The sequence below is a fragment of the Aspergillus fijiensis genome, assembly GCF_003184825.1.
Source record: "Aspergillus fijiensis CBS 313.89 unplaced genomic scaffold BO72scaffold_29, whole genome shotgun sequence".
NCBI classification, from domain to species: Eukaryota; Fungi; Ascomycota; class Eurotiomycetes; order Eurotiales; family Aspergillaceae; genus Aspergillus; species Aspergillus fijiensis.
Window position 1 is genome coordinate 23,354 of NW_024469005.1, and position 22,914 is coordinate 46,267.

General features: G+C 58.1%; 7 protein-coding genes and 3 non-coding genes across 10 annotated transcripts; 8 read left to right on the top strand and 2 right to left on the bottom strand.

The window, feature by feature from the left end:
• The first annotated feature begins 442 nt into the window (after window positions 1–442).
• Window positions 443–3,926, top strand: BO72DRAFT_528484 (acetyl-CoA synthetase-like protein). Its single transcript, XM_040950191.1, has 2 exons — window positions 443–3,687; window positions 3,742–3,926. The coding sequence occupies exons 1-2, from the start codon at window positions 481–483 to the stop codon at window positions 3,799–3,801; spliced, it is 3,267 nt and encodes a 1,088-aa protein (XP_040800343.1). The 5' UTR covers window positions 443–480; the 3' UTR covers window positions 3,802–3,926.
• Window positions 3,927–4,163: 237 nt separating this feature from the next.
• On the top strand, window positions 4,164–6,017 carry BO72DRAFT_478072 (uncharacterized protein; the record flags this gene model as incomplete). The annotated part of the gene is made up of 2 exons (XM_040947479.1): window positions 4,164–4,922; window positions 5,928–6,017. The coding sequence occupies exons 1-2, from the start codon at window positions 4,233–4,235 to the stop codon at window positions 6,015–6,017; spliced, it is 780 nt and encodes a 259-aa protein (XP_040800344.1). The 5' UTR covers window positions 4,164–4,232.
• Window positions 6,018–7,267: 1,250 nt separating this feature from the next.
• BO72DRAFT_380088 (uncharacterized protein) lies at window positions 7,268–8,710 on the top strand (the record flags this gene model as incomplete). Its single annotated transcript, XM_040941370.1, has 1 exon — window positions 7,268–8,710. The coding sequence occupies one exon, from the start codon at window positions 7,268–7,270 to the stop codon at window positions 8,708–8,710; it is 1,443 nt and encodes a 480-aa protein (XP_040800345.1).
• A 380-nt stretch (window positions 8,711–9,090) lies between these two features.
• On the top strand, window positions 9,091–9,162 carry BO72DRAFT_t157. The gene has a single exon. It is a non-coding gene; the product is annotated as a tRNA-Ala (tRNA).
• A 4,433-nt stretch (window positions 9,163–13,595) lies between these two features.
• On the top strand, window positions 13,596–13,666 carry BO72DRAFT_t158. Its single transcript has one exon. It is a non-coding gene; the product is annotated as a tRNA-Gly (tRNA).
• A 10-nt stretch (window positions 13,667–13,676) lies between these two features.
• Window positions 13,677–13,757, top strand: BO72DRAFT_t159. The gene has a single exon. It is a non-coding gene; the product is annotated as a tRNA-Glu (tRNA).
• A 437-nt stretch (window positions 13,758–14,194) lies between these two features.
• On the top strand, window positions 14,195–15,762 carry BO72DRAFT_448858 (wax synthase family protein). Its single transcript, XM_040944891.1, has 2 exons — window positions 14,195–15,158; window positions 15,277–15,762. The coding sequence occupies exons 1-2, from the start codon at window positions 14,254–14,256 to the stop codon at window positions 15,704–15,706; spliced, it is 1,335 nt and encodes a 444-aa protein (XP_040800346.1). The 5' UTR covers window positions 14,195–14,253; the 3' UTR covers window positions 15,707–15,762.
• Window positions 15,763–15,767: 5 nt separating this feature from the next.
• Window positions 15,768–18,028, bottom strand: BO72DRAFT_497118 (uncharacterized protein; the record flags this gene model as incomplete). Its single annotated transcript, XM_040948675.1, has 4 exons — window positions 15,768–16,124; window positions 16,184–16,475; window positions 16,523–16,952; window positions 17,020–18,028. 4 exons carry the CDS (start codon window positions 18,026–18,028, stop codon window positions 15,768–15,770), a joined length of 2,088 nt encoding a protein of 695 aa, XP_040800347.1.
• Window positions 18,029–18,681: 653 nt separating this feature from the next.
• BO72DRAFT_511141 (4-hydroxybenzoate octaprenyltransferase) lies at window positions 18,682–20,082 on the bottom strand (the record flags this gene model as incomplete). Its single annotated transcript, XM_040949391.1, has 2 exons — window positions 18,682–19,661; window positions 20,049–20,082. 2 exons carry the CDS (start codon window positions 20,080–20,082, stop codon window positions 18,682–18,684), a joined length of 1,014 nt encoding a protein of 337 aa, XP_040800348.1.
• A 942-nt stretch (window positions 20,083–21,024) lies between these two features.
• On the top strand, window positions 21,025–22,878 carry BO72DRAFT_497120 (uncharacterized protein; the record flags this gene model as incomplete). The annotated part of the gene is made up of 2 exons (XM_040948676.1): window positions 21,025–21,186; window positions 21,265–22,878. The coding sequence occupies 2 exons, from the start codon at window positions 21,025–21,027 to the stop codon at window positions 22,876–22,878; spliced, it is 1,776 nt and encodes a 591-aa protein (XP_040800349.1).
• Between the last annotated feature and the right edge of the window lie 36 nt (window positions 22,879–22,914).

Genomic DNA, 22,914 nt, shown 5'->3' on the forward strand with positions numbered 1-22,914 from the left:
AATCCCAAGACCCACCTCACTCGATCACTATTCACTCATAGGAGTTAGTCTAGGTCAGTCAGTGAACAACCTTCTCGTCACAAACTCGTACGCAGCGAATCCTCACTGCAGATCGTTTCACTTTGACAACCCTGCATGCCCCAGTGGTCCGGCAGTCGATGAACCATGTGCTCCGTAGATGAGTCCAGCGATTTCAGCCAAGTCTAGCTGATTAGGTCGACTGCATCGCGGAAATCCCATTTAGACTCCATCCCACCCCCTCCCCACATCGCTGCTTCCCTGTACTCTTGTATTTTGCACGTGGTTCAGGGAAGGCAAGTCCCGCCTGGTCGACCCAGGCTTCCAGTACCCGCAAGCATACCTAGTACCTATCTTTACCTCCTTCGTCAGGCTCTTGATCCTCCCATCCCCCAAGAGCAACATCGCCTCACCACCCACTCATCTTATTTCCCAAAAGACACCCCGCCCACAGCAGAGCAAATGGCCCAACCCAGCTCCCTAACCGGGCCCCCTCCGCTCCTCGCAAACCCCTTCCCCTCCCTAGACCAACAATTCCGGCAGAATGTGCGCGAGCACCCGGACACGCTCGCGCTGGTCTGTCCCCACCAGCCCGCGAGCCTCTATACCGTCCAAGATGAAGCGTCTTCGACAACGCCACAAAAGCCCACTGCAGAGGGCTTGCGCTGGACGTACGCGCAACTCGACGAGAAGATCGAGCGGTTCGCGACGAATCTCCGCCGCCGCGGGGTGGGGAGGGGTTCGCTGATGGTGCTGTTTGCGACGAACACAGCGGAATACGTGGTCGCGACGTGGGCGGCGTACCGGATTGGGTGCGTGCATGTGCCGTTGAGTCCGAGGTGCTTAGGGCATGAGAGAGAGGCGGTGCATATGCTTGAGACTGCGGTGGGGGCGTGTCAACCCGATTCGGTGGTGGTTGTTGCTGCTGCTGCTGCTGCTGGGTTGGAGCGGGTTGCGGGGTTGGTTCGGGGGTTGCAGCTGCAGGTGGAGTGCTGTTTGGTTGCGATATCGGGGGGAGAGGTAGGGGTTAGGGATGGGTGGGTTGGGTTTGAGGAGCTTATGCATGTCACGAATCCCGGTGGGAAGGATGTGCAGCTGGCGGAGGAGGAACGGGACGAGGACGAGGATGAGGACCGTCGGTCTGATGTCAGCCAACTTTCTGACGATGGTAGTCGTCTGTCGGATGATTCCTTAGAGCAGCCACACCGGCAGCAGCAGGAATCATCCATCTTCTTCACGAGCGGCACCACCTCCCTGCCCAAAGGCTGCTTCGTGCAGGCCTCCGCCTTCCCCACGACGGTCGCCCGCGCCTGGCGATCGAGCCCCAACCGGCCCATGCTCCCCGGCGATCGCGTCGCCGTCGTGCTGCCCAACAACCACGCCTTCGGGTATATGTTCCTCATGGCTGCCTTCCTCAATGCCGCCACCATCGTCTTCCCGGGCGAAGCGTTCGCCCCCGAGCGACTGATCGAGACGATCCGCCAGGAACGCTGTACGCACACCGCGTTGGTGCCCACCATGCTGCATGCTCTGAGTGGCGTGGCGGTCGCGCCGGCGCAGAAGCTGCACTCCCTGAAACGGGTGGTCCTGGCCGGTGCGCCGCCGACGGAGGAGGTGCTCCGCATCTGTCTGAGCCATCTCGGGGCGCAAGCGGTGGAGAACTTCTACGGCATGACCGAGGGGATTGTCGTGTCGACGGACGCGGCGGAGAGCGTCGACAAGGTGATTTCGGGCCGCGATGTCTCGATTGGGCGGCCGTTGCCTGGCGCGAAGGTGCGCATCTGTGCCAAAGGTAGTCGAGTCCCTGTCGCGCTGGGAGCCGTCGGGGAAGTGCATTTCTCCGGGCCCAGTCTGATAGATGGGTATATCGGGAACAGGGACGACGAGAAGTTCTACACCGGCGAGGACGGCCGGCGGTGGTTCTGCACGGGGGACAAAGCGGTTGTCGGGCAGGATGGGCGGCTGTATCTGGTGGGGAGGTATAACGACACGATCATTCGAGGGGGTGAGAATATCGAGCCCTCGGCCATTGAGGCGGTGCTGGGCCAGACGGCGGAGTTCCATGTGCTTGAGCCCCAGATCGTCCGAGCACCGGATCAGGTTGCTGGTGAGGTGCCTGTTGCGGTGGTGCGGACGGATGTCGACGAGCAGCTGGCACGTCAGCTCCAAGATACCGTCCGCACAAAGATGGGGGCTCTCTTTGTCCCGGCAGGTGTGGTTCCGGTGTCGGCCTTAGGGCTGGATGACTATCCCCGGACCCTGGCCGGCAAGGTCCAGAAGTCGAAACTGACCGAGCTGGTCGAGGTTCACTGGACAGCCCAGAAGTCTCAAGGGCGCAGCAGATTATACAGTCGCGCGATGCTTGAATCAAGGCTGAAACACGCCTGGGCTCAAGCATCGGGGCTCAACGATGCGATGATGATGGATGTGAACGTCAATCTAGCAGCATATGCCGACGTTCGCTTGCTCGAATCGATCAAGTCCCAGATCTGGAAGGACATGGCCAGCAGCGTCACATTATCAGACTGGCTGGCAGCTGACACGGTCGCAGAGGAGATGGAAGCGATCGAATCAGGTGGCCAGGAAACACTCGAGTCGCATCCCAACTCGCAGCTCATAGAATCCCTGTTAGCAGCCATTGTCTCCGCAAAGGGCGAGAATATCGACCCGACCATGCGAATGATTGACCTCGGGATTGACTCCATCACCTCAATTGCGCTGCTCAACCAGATCCGACAGGAGACAGGCGTGTCTCTCCCATCATCCCTCTTCTTCACCCCCCACACCATCGGCGGGCTCATTGAGCGTCTACAATCCTCTACCGACCCATCCAGCCTTCTCGAAATCGACTCCGCCACGCAAGAAACACCCCGCGAATGCTTCTCCACCCTCATCCAAGGCACTCCCAAACCCGGCGTCCCCTGCCTGTTCATGACCCCACCCGGCTCCGGCTACGCCTTCTCGTACGAGCCGCTCCCGAAATTCGCCAACGACCTAGCCGTCTACGCGCTGGGCTCGCCCTTCCTCATGAGCAAGTCCGACGCCACCTGGACAGTCGAAGAGGCGGCCGCGCTGTACGTCAAGACGATCCGCAAACTGCAGCCCGAGGGCCCATACCTGCTGGGGGGCTGGTCTATGGGCGCGATCCTCGCCTACGAGGAGGCCTACCAGCTCCGGCAGCAGGGCCAGCAAGTCCTGGGCATCATCAACCTGGACATGCCGCTGCCGCGTCCGGACCCGCATGTCCTGGAGCCCACGGTCAAGCTGCTGGAGATCGTCGGCTTCTACCCGGCGATCCGGCGCGCCGGCAAGCCCGACATGGAGATCCCATCGTACCGGCGAGAGCACAGCCTGGCCTCGGTCCGGGCGAAACTGAAATACTCGCCCCGCCCGATGCGCACGGCCAGCGAGGACTCCACTCCGGTTCGGATCTTCGTGATCTGGGCGGGCCACGGTGATCCCGATCGACTGCCCGCCGTGCTGGTGGAGGCGGACGAGATCCTGCGGCGGTGTGGCCCCGAGACGCAGGCGCGCACCAGTCAGGAATGGCTGCAGACGCCGCGGGAGTCGATGGGCCCCGTGGGTTGGGCGGAGATGGTCGGGGAGGAGAACGTCGAGTGTCATGTCATCGACCATGCGCATCACGATACGCTGATGGATCCGGAGGTGGTAAGTTGCGCTTTTGTTTATTGTTTTCAGTGTGATCTCTAATGACATGCGCAGGTGGAATATACGGCGAGACTGATGCAGGTGGCTGTCGACAAATGGTTGTCGTCGTCGTGACTTGACTCTTTTCGGTGGTCGACCAAAAATGTCATTGGACGAAGACAAAGCCCGCACTGGTCCATTGAGATCGATTCATAGCTGGTGCATTTTATCGGGACGGTGATGTGGTGAAAAGGTTCTTCCAAGGGAACAAGTCTGTATAATAATTGTGGTAATGTTTTTTAGCGCATAAAAACATCGGCATTGCGCCATGAAGAGGGAGCTAATTCGTCTAGACATCTCCCCCATAACCTAATCGATATTAGCGTGTCTTACTTATTACCTTTATGTTTCTGCCTCCATCTTTAATCAAAACCGTTAAGCACGTAAGCACTAGTACCACAGAGCCTCCCTTATCAGTGACTCCTCCGCCCACTCCAGAACATCAAAAATCAACTCCTCTCTCCACACACAACACACTCCCACAAATCGTGATTCATCCACACCACATGATACACAACAGAACAGAAGCCAACAAAATGAAACCCACCACCCCCCCCTGCCACCTCGCCCCAATCAACCTGCACTCGCCCGCCGACTTCGCCGAGATCCACCGCCAACGCCAGATCTGCGGCTGGGACCACGACCTCCCCAAGCTGGAAAGCTGGAAGCGCAAGCAAGACGAAGGCCTGAAGGGGTTCTACTGGCTGTGCATCCCGGATCCTGCAGCAGCAACAGCAGCAGCAGCAGCCCGTGGGGAGAACAAAGTAGTCTACGCGGGCCACATCTCGCTGGACGCGTACAGCGACCCCGCAGACGAGGAACTCGCCCGCGCCGACCGCGCCGTCCTCACCGTCCAGACCCTCTTCATCCTCCCGGCGTACCGGGGTCTGGGGCTGGGCAGCCGCGCCATGGACCTCGTCGAGGCGCTGGCGGCAACCACCGAGACGCAGTGCCGGTGGCTGGCGCTGACGACCCTGAGCGAGCGCCATTACCTGGATGAGTCGCCCGAGGGGACAGGGGTGTGGGCCCGCACCGGCGCCGAGCCGCCCGTCATGGGCTGCAATCAGTGGTGGTATGCGCGGCGCGGGTATGTGTTGTGGAAGGAGGAGCCGAGGTGGAGGGAGGTCGGGGTCGCCGGGGATGAGGTTGTGTTTTATGCGGCGTTTATGCGGAAGGAGCTGGCGGGGTTGAGGGGGGTGTAGAGGGGTGTAGGGGTAGTGTTTTGGTGGATGGGGGCTTGGTGTTGGTGTTTGTCGGGTGGTGGTGAAAGAGGCGATACGCAGCCTGCATTTTCTTGGAGCATATATGTCTGACACCCTGGTTTCAGTTCGTCAGTTTAGCTTTGGGGTGTAACTTAAAGCCTACCGTCTGACTGTTCCCATGACTAAAAATTATAGTCCTGTGCCTAGCGACACATACTTTGGTATACTGCCGGAAAGTCTATGAATGCGCCCCCCACCCCTTGCAAACGCCATCACCCGCAATCCGCAGTTTGCGGGGGGCGAGGACTCCCCTGTACCTCCAAAATATGCTGCTGACTCTCGCTCTCGATGCTCTTCGCGTCGCCGCCTCGTAATCGATGCATCCAGCGCGGTCGGCCCCCGAGTCGACACTCGGCCGGCTCACTCAGTTCCCACTCCTGAGTTGGATACGTGCTTCTCTTGCTGCTGTTGAGGCCGGGGATGAATCGGACTAAGACGCGAAGCGACGGCAGTGATCCGGTGATCAAGCCTAGTGCGTACTCGAGGTTCATGAGGATGAGTGGGACGGCGCCGACATCTAGCGCAGGGGTGTTAGGCTACCATGTGCAGCTGGGCCAGGGGAAAGGGGTGGATGGTAGATGTATAGTCTGTGGAGTTCTCTTGGAACCCCAGAAGTGGGATACGTGCGAGGCCGGCGGCGCATGCGACGAGTCCTGTGATCTAGTCAGTCTTTAGAGGAGATAGAATTGGAATGGCGAGAAGGGAGAAGTGTCTTCAAACCGAGACAGAAGATCCCAATGATGAACAGACGGCGCTGGATGGGCATCTGCAGCCTCCAGATTGTTGGCATCGGGAGGCCGATGATCATCAGGTCGAACAGGAGCATCAGGATGGCTTGGTAGAGCTGGAGGTTCTCCAGCACGGCATCGGAGAAGCATTGGTAGTCCGGGAGCGTTTTGTCCCATGTGGCGCGGACGGGCCAGCACTGCAGGATCAAAGGCAGCTCGCCGGACACGGTCACAATGGCCATCAGTGCCATTATCATCAGTCCAATGCGGCGGATCTTTGGCGTGGGGAAGATGCGCATAATGAACACGGTCAGGCTGCATTTGACTGCCAATGCAACCCAGAGATACAGGCAAAAGAGGACGTAAACGTACTGGTGGTGAAGGTAAGCATCCTGGTTTTGTCTGTAGCTCCTGGATGGATGAACCTCTGACCTTTGCCAGTGTGATCATGTTTGCGGCGGGAACAGTATTCTGGTGGTACCCGATTGCATACCGGGTCAAGATGAGTGATGGCGCCGCGAAAGCTAGGACCATTACCTTTGCTTGCACGGTCAGAACATTGGTCTTGGGTTGTCTGATGGAGAAGTCCGATGCATACCAGGGCAAGGAGAACCAAGTAGTCATCCAGTTCAATAGCACGTATAACACATCTGCGAACATAGAGCTATATGTTATGATCAGTGAAGTTAATTGGGGTGTTCCAGGTTTTGTGTAAGTGGCGACATACCCTCAGGCAGCAGACCACTAATGCGAGAACAGCACACGTCCCGATCACACCCCTCACGGTGCGCACCATCAGCGGCGTATGATCAGGTAACTGCGACGGAGCGACATTTGTGTTGGCCATAGTCTCCTCATTATAGTTGTCTTGTGGATTGTTCAGGCTTGCTGAACAATCACCTAGTTATAGGATTCGGAAGGGGGGGGGGGAAAGGGAAACCAGCACAATGTTGACTGGACTCCGACCAAGGCCACTTCAACATTTTTCCAGTCAAGCGATATCAAGTCACTAAAACCCTCATCGAAGCACAAATAAGACATTTGCAAGGGTCTGCGTACGCAATCGCACCGTCCCTAGTACTAGAAGGCATTCAAACCTGCCATTCTGACGCTAAGCCAGCCGGTTCCTTTAGGGCTGATGCCTTGAGACCGAGTGCCCACACGACCCACCCAGTCCCTGAATGGGCCAAATGAGCGCGCTGTTAGCACTGGCGTCAGGAGGTCATATGTCAACCCGTTATTAAATGTGGTCGGCTGTGGATCCGATTAGCAAGACCTGACATGAGCTATCGCCCTTGATTCGTCCTTGGTGGTGAATTCATTGTATTCGGCTGTGTCAAACAAAGAAACATCTTTGTTGAATGGCGCATTCCCCTCAAATGCATCAATTAGCCCATACAGGCTCTCCCTGGGGATGAGGTGAAATTGAGAGCCCACTGTCCGTCAGGGGCTGATCGCAGGATACAATATGCCTATTCCCGCATCGAACGCCTTGTGGCGATCTTACCCTCAAGACTGCTGCTATTCAGGTTGAGTCTCACAGCTTTCATCATGCCCGGCGTAGCCAGTGCTGATTCTGTGGCCCTGAGCCCTCTTGATCACATTCCCGCCAAACTCTTCCTGCCATTCATCTTGTACTTTGATACACCCGACCCACAAACTGCTCTCAACACCCTCAAGGGTGGCATTGACAAGCTCGTTTCGCAACTGCCTTGGCTGGAGGGCGATGTGGTCTTCCATCAAAAACCCGATGGGCAGAAGGGTCGTATGCACATCGCGCCACCGCAGGTCCCTCTCTCTCAAGTCTCCATTCTACAGGTGAAGTACTTCGACCGAGACGAGGAGCTACGATCGCACCCAGTGCAAGCGTACCTGGCCCTCCTCACGTTCATTCCCGCCTCGGAGCAGAGACCCGTGCTCCGCTTCCAGGCCAATTTGTTCCCCAGCAAGCTCGTCCTGGCCATGTCCTTCTGGCACAACGTCTTCGACGGCACGGGAGCCGGCGTGATCCTCGAAGCCCTAGCCGAGTGTTGTCAATTCAGCACGGAGCCAACCGAGACTCCTCTCGCCCAGATCATCGCAGCAACGCACATCACCCTCCGCAACCACGTCTCCAGCTTCCCAGCCCAGTGCAAGACCCGTCTCGACCACGGCGTCGAACTGGGCCCGCCCGTCTTCGACCCCAGCACCTCCACGGAGCAGTGGAACGCGATGGAGTCCGCGCTGGCATTCGTGGTCGAGACCAACCGGTACACCTTCGATCCACACAAAATAGCGCAGCTGAAAGACCTCTGCACGGAGCAGCTTCAGGCCCTGTCCCCGACAACTGCAAGTTGGATCTCCAGCAACGACATCCTCACCGCGACGCTGGCCCTCTGCGTCGACCGCGTGCTTCATCCAGAGCGAGCATCAACCCCCACTACCACTACCACCATCACCACCCCCAAACCAGCGGACTTCCTCATGGCCGTCAACCTGCGCAACCGCGTGCGTCCCCGCATTCCAGGTACATACGTGGGGAACATGATCTTCCCCATCCACGACACAATCGACCCACCGAAGCCCCTCCCCGCGGCAGAGGGTCACCCCACGACAGACGAGGAGAGAGATCTCCTCCGCCTCGCGCAGCTGGCCTTAAGAGTGCGCACCCGACTGTCCGCGATGGACGGGACGGTGGCGTACAGCGCCTCGGCCGTCGTGGCCGACCACGACGACTGGACGACGGTCGAAGGCCGGCCCGCGGGGATTATTGTGACGAGCTGGCGGGATCTCGACATTTATTCCTTGGACTTTGGGGCGGGGCTAGGATATATTGAGGATTTTGAGCCGGGGCTGGCGCTGGTGCCGGGGGGATGTATCTTTCTCCCGGCGCGGATGTCTGGTGGTGGGGGCCGGGACCGTGCGACTGCGCCGTGGGAGGTGTGCGTCACTTTGAGGATGGGGGATTCGGAGACACTGCTGCATGATCAGTTATTCAGGAGGATCCTTGCGTAGGGGGGGAGGCTTGGCGAATGCTCTTGGTTTGGGAATGGGAGGCATGTACAGTACAGCTAGTCAGCCACTCGGGCTTGGTGCCAGAGCCTTGGTTTAGCCAGCGATTTTGTACTTGAGAGCTATACTTGACGAGTGCTTGAAAGCAAGGGCTTGGTGTGAAAGTATATATGTCATGGCTTTGGCTGGGGATATTGCAGTCATATTTCGGGGTTAGAGATGAATGATTCGGTGCTTGGGTCAACGGTTGATCTACTGGTTGAGGCCGATCCACCGGTGAAGTGGCCATGGATGGCCCGTTCTGCTCTGCGAATTTACCCAGCAACGACTGCAGCAAAACATTAGCAACATGGAGCATACTTTGGACCCGATTCTCAACACATGGGGCTGTGGTTTAGTGGTATAATATTCCCTTAGCATGGGAGAGGTCCGGGGTTCGATTCCCCGCAGCTCCATCTTTTTGTTATTTTTTTGTTTGTGGATATGCGGGTCTTTGTCTTGCGATCGAATAAAATGTGCCATTTAACTGTTGGATAGTTTGTGGGGCTGTAGCAAGAATCTTGGTGGGTTGTCTATACAGAAGCACAAGTCAGTCATCTATTAGCACAACGGCTTGATGTCAGCGGTAGTTAGTGAATTTTCTTGGTAAGAAAATCGTCACCGATTGGAGAACTACAATAGTCCAGTAATGGTGCGATGATAACTCTTTCTATCTTCTGAGAATAAACTTACTGCACAAGATCTGATGTTCCTGCGTCATCAATGACTTGTACTAACACTGCTTGCACGGGAGCTATTTTAAGGTTGGATCCCATGACTAGCATTAACCCTCACATCCCGACAATCAGATTACTGATAATCTAGACGGTTCTCCCCAGTCTGATTGAAATATGATTCCACTCTTCCTGGGGCATTGCAGTGTGGCTGGGGAACGGAGTCATGTAGCGAAGATGTCACCTGACCCTGGTCCACCATCATCCAACTTACTGACTCTTCGAGATAGTAAGTCAATCGCATACATTCTCAATCCTGGTTTCGGCGACTCCGATTATTCACCATGCCATCGGGGATCTAGATCAGCCAGGTCTTTGGCCGTCGGGTCCCTTGACCGTCCTGGTGCACGCCATCCCGCATGTCGGCTAAACTAACCCTATACGCTGACTTTACGATCTACTATTGAATCCACAGATCCTTCACTACCAATGGAACTAGAATCAGTGGGCTAATGCTCGCCATCATCAGCTCTACACACTAATTCCACTCCCAGGGAGGAGCTTGTTTGTACAGTACTTTAAGAGTCTCCCCTGTACTCTTGTTCTTGCTTTTCCTCCGTCGTCGACATTGAGGCCGATTGCGCTTCGTCCATTCTTTCTTCGATCGGCAATGATCTGCGTCACTCTTTGATTCCTTCTTTTTTTCTGCAGCATCTTAAAACCCCAACATGAAGCAGTCCTTCATTCCTTTCCTGCTGGCGGTGGCCCCCACTCTGGCCGAATATCTCACCGTCTGCAGCGAGACGACCGCCAATTATGCGCTCAATGGCGGCTTCGAAACGGGCAACACCAACTATTGGGATACCGCCGGATCCTCCGCATTGGTGGTGAAGTCTGACGCTGCACCCGAGGGAGAATACTTTCTGTGAGCTTGGCCGTGATCTTCTGACTCTTCAACGAACAGGCTCGCGCTAATCATAAACCTCAGAGAGATTACGGCGGGCCTTATGTACAGTGGCAGCCAGCAAACCGTGTTGTCGGTGTCCAGCAACCGGAATGGCTTCCCTCCCACCAACACGTGGACGACTTCGTTCTACTACCAGCTCTACCTGAACGGAGCCTCGTCGTGCCAGTTCGTCGCCACCTTCGATAATAACGAGCAGTATCCGTTGGTCTCGGGCTACGTGACCGAGGACGTGACCGAGTGGAAGTATGTGTCCATGGACGTGACCAAGTACCAGGGGGCGGGCAGCTCCGTCACCTGGCCCTACTTCTACGTTATGTGTTCGAGTGGTGAACCGACTCTCTATCTGGATGGAATCTCCATTGCCTATCAGACCGAGACCTGCACGAGCAGCCTGGTCACCCCGACCCCGACCCCTACTCCGACGTCGCTGAGCTCGTCGGTTGAGATCGTGACGCCCACTCCGAGTGTGGTGTCGCCTGTGTCGCCTGTGTCGCCTGCTGTTGTGTCGCCAGTGGCGTCATCTGCTGCGGTATCTACTCCTGCAATGTCGCCCATTGTGGTATCCACTCCCTCGGTATCATCTGCTGTAGTATCGTCTGCCTCGACCCCTGTGGTGTCATCTATAGCAGTTTCAACACAATCTGTGTCTCCAGCCGTGTCGTCGCCTGCCGTGTCTTCCGCTGTAACGCCTGTGGTATCGTCGCCGGCTGCATCGTCGGTGACTCCTGCGGCGTCATCTGCCGCATTATCGAGCTCGTCCAGACCCCTGCTCCAACCGTCGTCTGCAACTCGCTCCCATACCCGAGTGTCTGTCCCGTCCGGACCAGCATCATCTCAGCTGATCCCATCCTCCCGCGCAACAGTCCCCCAGCCACACTCCAGCGTCATTCTTTCTTCCATCCGGCCTGTTTCCAGCCCAATCCGTTCCTCAAATGCAGTATCCACGCACCCGTCGCTTGCCACTCAAGCCAGCGTCAGCGAGCCTGTCTCCCTGAGCCCCACTTCACAGCCCAACTCAATCTCCCAAGGCCCCAGACCATCGTCTGACGCAGGCGAGGTGACCACCTCGACCATCCTCAGTACACGTACCACAACGGTGACTGCCTGTCCGGAGACCGTGACCAACTGCCCAGCTCGTCAGCGCACCACCTACCTGACCACGGAGACAGTGGTGGTCGGAACTACGATCTGTCCCGTCACTGCCAGCGCTGAGCCCACTGCGCCGGCCAACGTGCAGGGCTCGGGCCCGCAGTCCACCACCTCGACTGTTTTCACCACCCGCACTGCCACCGTCACCGCGTGTCCGACGTCGGTCACCAACTGCCCGGCCTCGCAGCATACGACCTATGTGACTACGGAGACGTTGGTAGCGTACACGACCATCTGTCCGGTCACGGCTACGGAGACCCAGGTGCCGGTTGCTACTGCTGGACACGGCGGCGAGGGCAGTAAGAATGGCTCCGGTAGTCAGAGCAGCTCAGATAGCCATGGCAGCTCCGGTGCCCAAAACACCTCCAGCTACGCCGACGCCAGCTCCAACAACCAAGTACCCGTCTACTCCACGGTGGAGCGCACCCTGACCTACACAGTGACCGCGTGCCCCTCGACGGTCAAGAACTGCCCTGCCTCTGCGCGCACCACCTACATCACGACCCAAGTCGAAGCCATGGCCACCACGATCGTCTCGGTGGCCGGTGGACGACCCACTGCTGCAGCTGGCGACGACGCTTACGCCGCTCTCTCGGCCGGTGGTATTACGACGGCGCCGGCATCGGGAGTGCAGCCTGTTACCACGGCTGGGGTCGACGTTCTTGGTCATGCTTCGGGCGTTCAGAGCGGTGCGACGGGGTCCAGCGGGAAGGACGAGGGCCATTCGGCTTCTGGAGGTGATGGCATCGGAGAAGGTCGCAGTGGACGCCCCTCTTCTGCTTCGGGATCTGGGTCTGGATCAGCTGAGACTGCTGGCCAGGCTAGCAGCAGCAGCAGCAGCGGCAGCAGCGGCATGGATGAGTCTTCCGAGAGCACGCACCCGAATTCCCAGGGATCAGTCCCTGACTCCGCAGCAGGCTCTATATCCGGCGCCAGCCAGACGACATACCCAGCCAGCGGCAGCAACAGCAACAACAACAACAACAACGCCGAAACCACCGAACTCAACACCCACACCAACCAAAGCTCGTCTGAGCAGGCTACTTCTAACTCCGCGTCCACAGCATCCAGCCCCAACCAACCGGCAGACGAAGGTTCCCCAACCGACGTCGACGCCATCGCCGCATCCATCCCCGCCGGACCAAAAACCACCCTCGTGACCGTGGTATACACCGCCGGCGGCGGCGAGACAACCACCGCCACGATCACCACCGTAATTCAACCCGATGCCACTGCTTTTCCGGGCCAGCCGGGACCCAAAACCCCGAGCTCCTCTCACGCCGCTGCAGGTGCAGAGTCTACCTGGTCGTTTGGCTCCCAGACCAACAGCAGCTGGCCCGTCGCAGCCAGCTCCAGCATCGCTAGCCAGTCCCCTTCTTCGTCTGTCCACGGTTCCATCACCGCGGGAGCACCAGGCGCCTTGTTCACGGGCGCTGCTTCGGCCGTTGGTGTTCCGGGAAGCGTTGGCATGCTGGTAGCTGGGCTGGCGGCTTTGGTCCTGTTTTGAGCCAGAGGCGTACAGTGTACTTAGCGATTGCTGTAGGGTCGTATCCGACTGGTGATGAGCTTAGTAACTAGAAATGTAACTTCTATTATTGAGACGATTATTGTTGTCCCTTGTGTAGTGTGCCTCATCCCGCACTGCTCCATCTTTGTCGGTGTGATTAGACAGGACCGGGGGTAGATGAGAATCGAACCCTAGAGGGCTTGGTGGACCAGATGTCCCGGTAGAAGCTAGGGTCTGGACGCGATGTAACCACATGAACTCTGCTGTCAGATAGGATCGTTCGAACCACCCGCAAGAACCGAAATATATCTTCCGCCCTGCCAAGAGTCGCCCATCCTGGATCGAGAATATACTCTACCTCTCCGAGGGATCGATTCTGGCCAGGATAGACAAGGAAATAGAGGATTTACTGGCTGCTCATATTTCCCCAAATAGAAAAAGCACCCTCCTCCTAACCACAAATAAACGTGAAGCAATTGAACCCGATGGACACCTACTCGCCAGCCGCTGGTTGGCTCAAGTGATCAAATCCCGAACCCCAACCCATCAATAGCATCATTGGTCTAGTGGTAGAATTCATCGTTGCCATCGATGAGGCCCGTGTTCGATTCACGGATGATGCAACCCACACTTTCCGATGTGGTGTAATGGCTAACATCGCTGTCTCTCATTGAGATATCACAGCAGCTCGGGGTTCGATTCCCCGCATCGGAGTTCTTTTTTTTATTATTATCAACATTACTGGTTGTAATGTTGATGACCGCAGTTGATGCATGCCTCTGTGGTGTGAGTTTTTCAGGGGATTGTGTTAGGTTCAAGCCGCTGTCCAATCAAATGCGAGCATAGATCTAGCCCCTTGCAGCCTGGGCAATCTGGCAGCCATGGCGGCGAAGGCTTCACTATCGCCGATAGGGGTAATTGAGGGATCGACAACAGCCCCAGCTTGTATCAGCGAATGACCAACATCATTCACTACAAGGGGTCCACACCGCTTCTTGTCTAGCCACTTCCACTATAGTCTACCAAAGATAAGTTAAATAAATGCAATGCCAATGGAGCTTAGTCACACCTGCATATCGCACGACCATAAAGCCCACACACAGCCTTCTCCGTAGTCCATTGAGCTCACGCTCCAGCTTCAGTCTCACCCTCCTCCTCACTGTAGTCTTTATTCCCCCCCCCTTCTCCCCCGGTCTGAAAATCAGGGACAATGTCCACCCTCCCTCCAAACTGGCCCGACCCCACCCCCCTCATACAATGGCTCCTCATCCAGCCCCTCGCCGGCCTCGTCGTGGCCTTCGCCGCGCCGCGCGCCCCCGCGCGCCCGGCCACCGCCCTCCTCCTCCTCGCGCTGGCCTACTCGATGCAGCGCAGCGCGCAGCTCCACTACGGCGGCACGCGGTTCGGCGCGCCCTTGATCTCGATGGGGTGGGTGAACGTGCTGAACGGGGTGGACCTGCTCGTGCTGAGCCGGGTGTCGTTCGAGGCGCAGAAGCTGTGGGAATTCGCCAAGTACGCGCGGTCGGTGGACGGGTCGGTGGCGAAACAGCAGCAGCAGCAGCAGCAACCACCCAACCCCCCACGCACACAAAACGACTCAACCTCCCAAGAATGGGTCTCCCGACTGCGCTGGGCCTTCAGCATCGCCTTCAACTACCGGCGCATCGGCACGCCCTGGGAGATCCGGCATCTGCCGCGGTTTGACGCCGCGGTGCCGGGGTATGTGCCGTCCCGGGCACGGTTCTTGGTCGGTGCCGTGGGGAAGGTTGTCGTTGCGGTGGTGGTGATCCAGGGGTGCACGATGGAGACCGCGGATGCGAATCTGGGTCAGGCGGTGGCGCTGCTGCCTGAGGCGAGGGAGGCGCTGTTGCCGTTCGCGTTCGCGTTCGCTGATGCTGATGCCCAGGTGGGCTGGGACTGGGATGGGGTGTGGCGGAGGATGCTGGTGCGGGCGCTGTTCTGTCTCTCGTTTGGGATCGTGGGTCGCGCCACGATCGTCGCTGCGTATAATGTGTGCGCCATCGTGGCGGTCGGGTTGGGGCTGTATGAGCCGGTGATGTGGCCGCCTGTTGCTGGGTCGTTGTGGGAGGGTTGGTCGGTTAGGCGGTTTTGGGGGTATGTTTTTCTTTTTCTCCCTCTTCCCCCCCGGGGGGCCTTTTCTTGTTACTGTCCCTTCCCGGGTGTTGCGACATAGCAGAGCATGGCAGGGCAGGCATAGCTAATCCGGCAACAGGATAACGTGGCATCAGACCTTCCGCCAACTGCTGACCTCCAACGCGGACTTTTTGCTCTCTCTGCTGCGGATATCGCCGAGCGGACGACTGGGGTGGACCCTCCGGGCTCTGCTTGCGTTCACGGTGTCAGGGGTCATTCATCTCTTCATGGATGTGGGGTTCGGGGTGCCGATGGTCAAGAGCGGCGCCTTGTGGTTCTTCTGTCTGCAGATCGTCGGGGTCGTCATTGAGAGCATTGTGCGAGATCTCACCCGGCCACTGCGGGCGAGAATGAATCCCGGTGTCAAGAGGATGATCGGGTATGTCTGGGTGGCGCTGTTCATGCTGTGGACGGTCCCGATCTGGATCAACCCCATCTTGATCCAGTTGTACAGTGATGGAGTCCGGATGATGTCGCCCTTTTTGTGCTTCGGAAGTTGGACGATCTAGAACCTAGATTTAGAGCATAGAGATACACCCTAGACAAGAGGCAGTGCCGATGTTGGACAATCTACAATCCCCCATCCCAGTCCACCCAATTAAACGTGTTCAGAAGCTCCAGATGCGGATACTCCGCGCCGATAAAGTCGTGCATGCCGAAATTGTCCATGGCCGTCGCGGGACTGCACAGTGAAGCCGGCATGGCGAGGATGCGGTCGAGCGAGCGTTGCAGGATGCTCTTGATCTGGGTCTTGGCGGAGATATCCGAGCCACAGGGTTTGAGCCAATCCAAAAACGCCACGAACAGGCTTAGGTTCTGGATGGTTGCCGAGCGAGGCAGGTCCAAGTTGTAAGCCTGCGGGTTGGCCGCCTGGCGGAGCAGCTCGAGACAGAGGATTCCACTACACGGCGCGCCGTACGACATCGCCTACGCTGCTGATCAGTACGCGCACGAGGATAGGTGAGAGCCCACGGGGTGGTTCTTACCAGCCATGAGAAATCGTTGTGAAGGGCCATGAATCGGTCCTTGTGTTTCCAGTAGAGCAACGTGAGAGACAGCGTCTCCTGGCTGACCCCGATGAGCGCCTGCTCGGTGACGATCTTGTGGCGGGTCAAGAGTCTTTCCAGTAGAAACTGATTCAGCAAGTACTCTAATCGCACGAGGATCCGTGTATGCAGGCAATGCCCTGGTATGTTGAGATCGTCGATATCTTCCACTTTGTGGATCAGGCTTTCGGGTAGCTTGTCATAGATGGCAGAGGCCTGAGCTTGAAGATTACTATATCCAGTCAGTAGAAACCCACGGCAAGTGTGGCCGCGACTCACAAGCATGTCTCAATAGCCGAGGCGGAGATCTCGTCCAGCGAAGACTCCAAGACCTCCAATATCTCCTCGCGGTTCCTCGCGAACATGGCCCGCGCGCGCAGAATCGCAGCCTGGGTAAATTTCCTACCGCTGTTGCGATCCCACCCGTCGGAACCCAGCTTTGCAGCGGCGTTCCTCACATTACCAGACAGAATATCGTGGTCGCTGATGTCCAACGGTAGCTGGGTAGTGGAATATCTGCGACTCAGGAGCGGCGGCCGACCCGTCAAAGTGGATGCGACTTTGTCGAACGCGAAGATCGCCGAATAGAGACGCCGTTTCAGCTCATGCTGGAATGAGACCTCGTTCCACTCCGAAGATGGCTCGCGATGAAGCCCGATGGAGGTGGTCACGGCGATGGTATCGCCGTGTTGTCGCCAGCAAGAGAGACCTACCACCGTCAGCAAACCATCACTTCCCACCCCAGAAAAAAAAATGAAAAAATGAAAAACACCTACTCTTGTCTCCACTCACATTGCTCTCCATGATATTATGCTTGTACAGCAGATGCAAGAACAGGACATTGACCCCTCCCAGCTCACTACACATCTCGATGCACATGGATGCGCATTTCTTGAAGTGGAGCATCATCTCCTTGGCGCCATTCATCGCCCGGCCCGCGCAGTAGGACGCAATCGCCGGACTGTCCGGTGCCAGGGAGACACACCCATACGACCAGTACGTGAACAGCACGCCGATGAGCTCCCACCGTGCCTTGCGGCCGGAGAACGACTCCACCCAACGCCCCGGATCCTGCTCCGCGGGCAGCGGGACGAGCGTGCACTCTGCCAGCCGCCGCGCGAGGGTGTGCAGATCCTCGGGCGTGCGTGCCCGCAGCACCGGCCGATACGCGTCCCAGGTCAGCTTGGAGGCCTGCCAATTGGCCAAGCGGAAGCACGAGTCCATGGAGACTTCGCAGCGCACAAAAAGCAGGTTGCACGTTTCTTCGTCGGGGACGTTCTGCAAGATCTGCACGCCGAGTTGGAGCAGGCGCGGCGTGATGATCGGGTTCGTGGCGGGCTGGATCGGCGACGACGACGGTAGGTTGGGGACGGTGTAACCACTACCACCACCACCGCCAGCGGCAGCGGGGCTGGCGAGTGTGTGGTCGACCTCGAAGCGTTCGCGATGCTCCACAAACACCGAGGTGAAGCTCGCCGGCCCCAGATACTCGGCGGAGCTCTCGAGGATCGGCGTGGTGGACTGCGCGCCGGGGCAGGTCTTTGCGCTCGGCATCGCGCTGCTATCGCTCGGAATGCTCGGAATGCCTATGCCGGAGTCTGGTGACGGCTCTGAGTCGCTACTAGTAGGCTTTGCTTTTGTCAGCGGATTGGCGAGGTAGACGCACTTCATCGACAGGCGTTCGCACCGGCGACAGCCGGGTAGTTCGTGGTCGCAGGCGAGCTTGCGGCGGCGACAGGGCTCGCATGCGGGCTGGCGGCCATTTTTGCGTCGCAAAGGTGGCATTAGATATGATATTGGTGATACAGTACCAAGAGGAAGACGGTTTGATAGACAGAGTGAGGTTGTGGACAAGACGAGGATTTGGCTGATGCTGGGGTTCGGCATCGGCATCGGCATCGGCATAACGGAGTTCCGAGCCACCGTCTCGACTGTAAATCAGTGACAGTTTGTGCCACACTCACATATACTGGAGGATATCCTGACGGTGAAGGGGCAGTATAGTACTTATTTGCAATTAGTATTCACTCCGCATAGTGCTCCATGGTGATTCCCCATGGAGACGTCGTTTGAGCTACTACCTCATGTCCTTGGCAGCGCTACCAACCAGGGACGGAAAATATCAAAAGTCTCAGGTTAGATGATATGATAGAACCTCATGTTGCTTTATCGTTTTCACATCAACTATGTACAGAGCTAGAAGACGTGCAGTGGGCGTTACCTGACCAGCAAATCTCTTCAGTCCTCACCCAGCTTGATCCTTGCTTCCCATTGCCACAGTATACGCCCCGTCCCCAAAACTTCGTCAGCATCCCTCCTCCCCTCTCCATCTCCAAACGCAGCGTCAATAAACAAAAAGCCCCCCTGAAATCTTTCTTCACAAGAGAACCCACCTTCTCCCCCTGTACACCCTGACCAACCCCACACACCCACTCCCCTCACGCCCAGCCAAACCACCTCACCAAATAAGCCGCAAAGAACCCGCAATTCATACAGCCACCCACAGAACAGAACCCCAACTTGAACCAGCGAGCGCAGCTAGCGGGCACCGCCAGATCGACCGAGACCAGCATGACGACCAGCGCCACAGCGGACCCCGCAACGCCAACGACAAAGTACACGGGGGGCATGTGCGTCCAAGCACCGGCGCAGGCAAGCAGAGCGACCTGGCCCACCCCCAAAGCGGCGCAGAGGGGCTTGGTGGAGTGGCGGAAGCGGACGGCCATGGACTTGACGCCAGCGCGGAGGTCGTCCTGCAGGTCCTGGTGGGCGTAGATAGTGTCGTAGATCATGGTCCAGAGGATCTCGGCGAGGGCGAGGGCGAGGGTGGCGGCGGTGGTGGGGCGGTCGTGGAAGGGGTCTCCTTTGCATCGCGCATCGTCACCGGCACCGACAAGCGAGTAGGCGGACAGGACGATGGCCAGGGCCAGCGGGACGCCGAGGATGGCCTGCGGGTAGTGGGTGAAGCGCTTGCAGAAGGGGTAGAGGGCGTAGAGGGCGCCCATGGCGGCGGTGGCGTAGGCGGCGTAGGCGGACGGGGTCTGTGTCGAGGAAGAGGAAAACGAAAAGGAAAGCAGAGGCTGGAACAGCCGCCCCAGGAGCGCCAGCTGCAGCGCCAGGAAGACGTGCCCCTGCTGCGTCGACACTGCCCCGCGCGCGATCGGCCGCCCCCGGCACCGGTCCACCTGCCGGTCGTACTCTTGGTCGATGTTGTCGTTCCACGTGCAGGCCGCCCCGCGGATCAGGATGTTGGCTCCCAGCCAGAAGATGCCCTGTGTGAGGAGCCGGCGCAGCGGTACCGTCTCGGGCCCCGCCAGGCTGGCGGCGTACACCAGCCCCAGGATCGAGGGCATGTAGAAGCCGATGAACCCCGCCGGCCGGTCGAGGCGCATCAATTGGAGGTAGGGGATCCAGCTGGCTGGGTTGGTGAGGCTGAGCGGCTGGTCCTGGGCTCGGGGGGCAGGAGGTCCCTTGGGTCTGGGGGTGGGTGGCGTGCTGCCGTTGCTTGCCTTGGTTGAAACTGGCATTGCTCTGCTCTTTGGTGTGTGGGCAAAGAGGAGATGAGGGGAAGGGAAGAGAGAAGGGATGAAAAGGATGGAATGAGATTTGCCTGAGTTGAGTCAGTCAATTGGCCCGTTCGTCAGGGCTTCCTCTGGGACGGAACCCCAGTTATATACCTTGAGCACGGCACTCGTATTCAGATGTCCATGGAGAGGCCAGTAAGCTAGTCGACCGTCAACCCGAGCAGCAGAAAACAGGTCTCGAGCAATTGAGCCTCCTCACCAGAAGCCATGGACACATGTACAACGTCTCGGCTCAGCATAGTACTGTATAGTCATTGTATAGTCTTCTCTAATCAGACAAGATGCGGGTGAGGGTGTATTGAGGCTACTTTGGGGGCTAAATTCCAGAAACCAATGCCCTGGTCACATATGCAGCCTTGAAAGGCACGATGGCAGGACCGACACGAGGGAGATAGAGTGATAGAGTGATAGAAAAAGCGCAGAACCCAATCAACGACACGCAGGGTTGGTTCATTGGAGAGCCGATGCTGACTATGACGAGAGGTCGTAACGTGCTTCTGCACGCCAGTCCGCTTACTGCCACTGCCATCGTAATTTCCACCTGTCAATGCCCGGATAGCGGTAAGAACAGCAGTACGAACAGTCAGTTACTACTAAGTTCGATGCTAGCCCTAACAAGGCAAGTCTGCAGTGATCCGGAACCGCCCGGAAAATGGCGGCACGTTTCGAATGGGAGAGGGGAAAGCGCTTCGAAGCGCTACAGTACATATGTCAGATTTTAGATCGCTTCTGGATGGCAACGTTAGTCTCCACGTGTGGCCGGATCAATATAACGCCTCATCTCGGATAATTGTCGCCAAGAGGCATGGCTGGCGCTTGCCTAGCCTGTCGGTTCCTCCGAGGTGAGGCTATGTTTACATAACTATAGTCTGACTGCGTCAGGCTACGGCGTGGGGGCGATACACTAACTACAAAACTACCTAAGAATTGAGCAGGCACACAGAGGATCTCACCTGATTATGGATGACTCCAAATCGATATGAGGGTTGCTGGGGGATTCGAAGGATTGATCCCCCAGTAACGACTAGAGGCAAGGGGTTTGCAGCGCGTCGTGCAATAGTCCCTTCAATGGGACAGGAAAAAAAAAAAAAACGTCGCCCGGTGAAGGTATAAATGCGCCCTAACGACACCCCACGCGGTCAATTGTGGTCAATTGTGCTTCATTCAGTTCGTCTTCTTTTATTCCCTTGATCAAAGATGTTGTTCAGTTGGAAATCGTTGGGACTCGTCGCCGGGACTGCGACGGTGACGGCGGCTGCAGCAGTTGCCTCCTCTCAGACTTCGACTTCCTCTTCAGTCGCGCGATATCCTTATGGCCTTCTTCCAACCCGCAATCTTCCCGCGTGGCGCAAAGACAAGGTATGCACTCATTGTTTCCGCCCCTTCATCGGCGGAAATATCCACGCTCGGATTCAGACTGTCTAACGGCATGAACAGACATGTCTCACCACCGCGCCCTGGTCGGACGCATCTCCCTCGGGTGATCCGCCTAACACGGGCGTCACGCGGTACTACAACTTCACCATCGCGCGGGGGACCGTTGCGCCGGACGGAGTCTCCAAAGATGCCATCCTGATCAACGGGCAGTTCCCCGGGCCGATGATCGAGGCCAACTGGGGGGACATGATCGAGGTGACGGTGCGCAACGAGATCTACGACGTCGAAGAAGGCACGACCCTGCATTGGCACGGATTGACGCAGAAGAAGACGCCGTGGGAGGACGGAGTGCCGGGGGTCACGCAGTGTCCCATCATCCCCGGGGGCAGCTTCACCTACCGCTTCCAAGCCGATCAGTATGGCACGAGCTGGTACCACTCCCACTTCAGCGCCCAGTACACCGACGGGGCCTACGGGCCGATGATCATTCACGGCCCCGTGCAGCCCGGGGCCGAGTACGACCTGGACGTGGGCCCGGTGATGATCGCGGACTACACCTACCTCGACTACTACTCGGTGCTCGAGGAGATCCTCTCCATCCCGCCCAGCTTCCCCAACGTGGACAACAACCTGATCAACGGCCACGGGGCCAACGGCACGGGGACGGGCTACGCGCGGTTTAACTTCACCTCGGGCAAGAAGCACCGGCTGCGGCTGCTGAACACGGGGGCCAACGCGAACCAGAAGTTCAGCATCGACGGGCACACGATGACGGTGATCGCCAACGACTTCGTGCCGGTGCAGCCGTACACGACCGAAGTGGTGACGCTGGGCGTGGGCCAGCGCACCGACGTGATCGTCGAAGCCACGGGCCAGCCGACGGACGCGTACTGGATGCGTGCCACGCTGGACATGTACTGCCTGAACAACACCGCGACGTACGAGACCGCGCAGGCGGCGATCTACTACGAGCAGGCCAACCCCCAAGCCTTGCCGACCAGCGGGTCGACGGCGACGTGGGTAAGCAACAACTGCCGCAACGACCCGCTGAACACGACGGTGCCGTACTACGCGCAGACGCCGCCGGCGACGCCGGCCCTGACGGAGACGCTCGAGGTGACGATGGGGGTCAACGCCTCAGGGAACTACCTCTTCTTCGTGAACAACTCGACCTTCCGGGCCAACTACAACACGCCGCTGCTGCTGCTGGGCCGCACCGGCAACTTCTCCTACCCGGAGAGCCCGGATCTGAACATCTACAACCTCGGGGCCAACAGCTCCATTCGCCTGGTCATCTACAACGTCTTCGCCATGCAGCACCCCATGCACCTGCACGGCCACAACTTCTGGGTGCTGGCCGAGGGCCGCGGCACGTGGGACGGCACCATCACCAACCCGGCCAACCCCCAGAGCCGCGACACGCAGGTCCTCCAGCCGGGCAACCCCGAGGACCCTGCCTACCTGGTCCTGGAGTGGCAGCTCAACAACCCGGGCACCTGGCCGCTGCACTGCCACATGTCCTTCCACGTGAGTGCGGGCTTGCTGATCAACGTGGTGGAGCAGCCGGATGCGATCCAGAACCTGCAGATTCCCAAGACCATGGCCCAGACGTGTCGCGACTGGGCTTACTTCAGCGGGCATGAGTTTGTGGATGAAATCGACTCGGGAGTGTGAATGGGAACCCTAAAGAGAAGGTGAAGACAAGAGGAG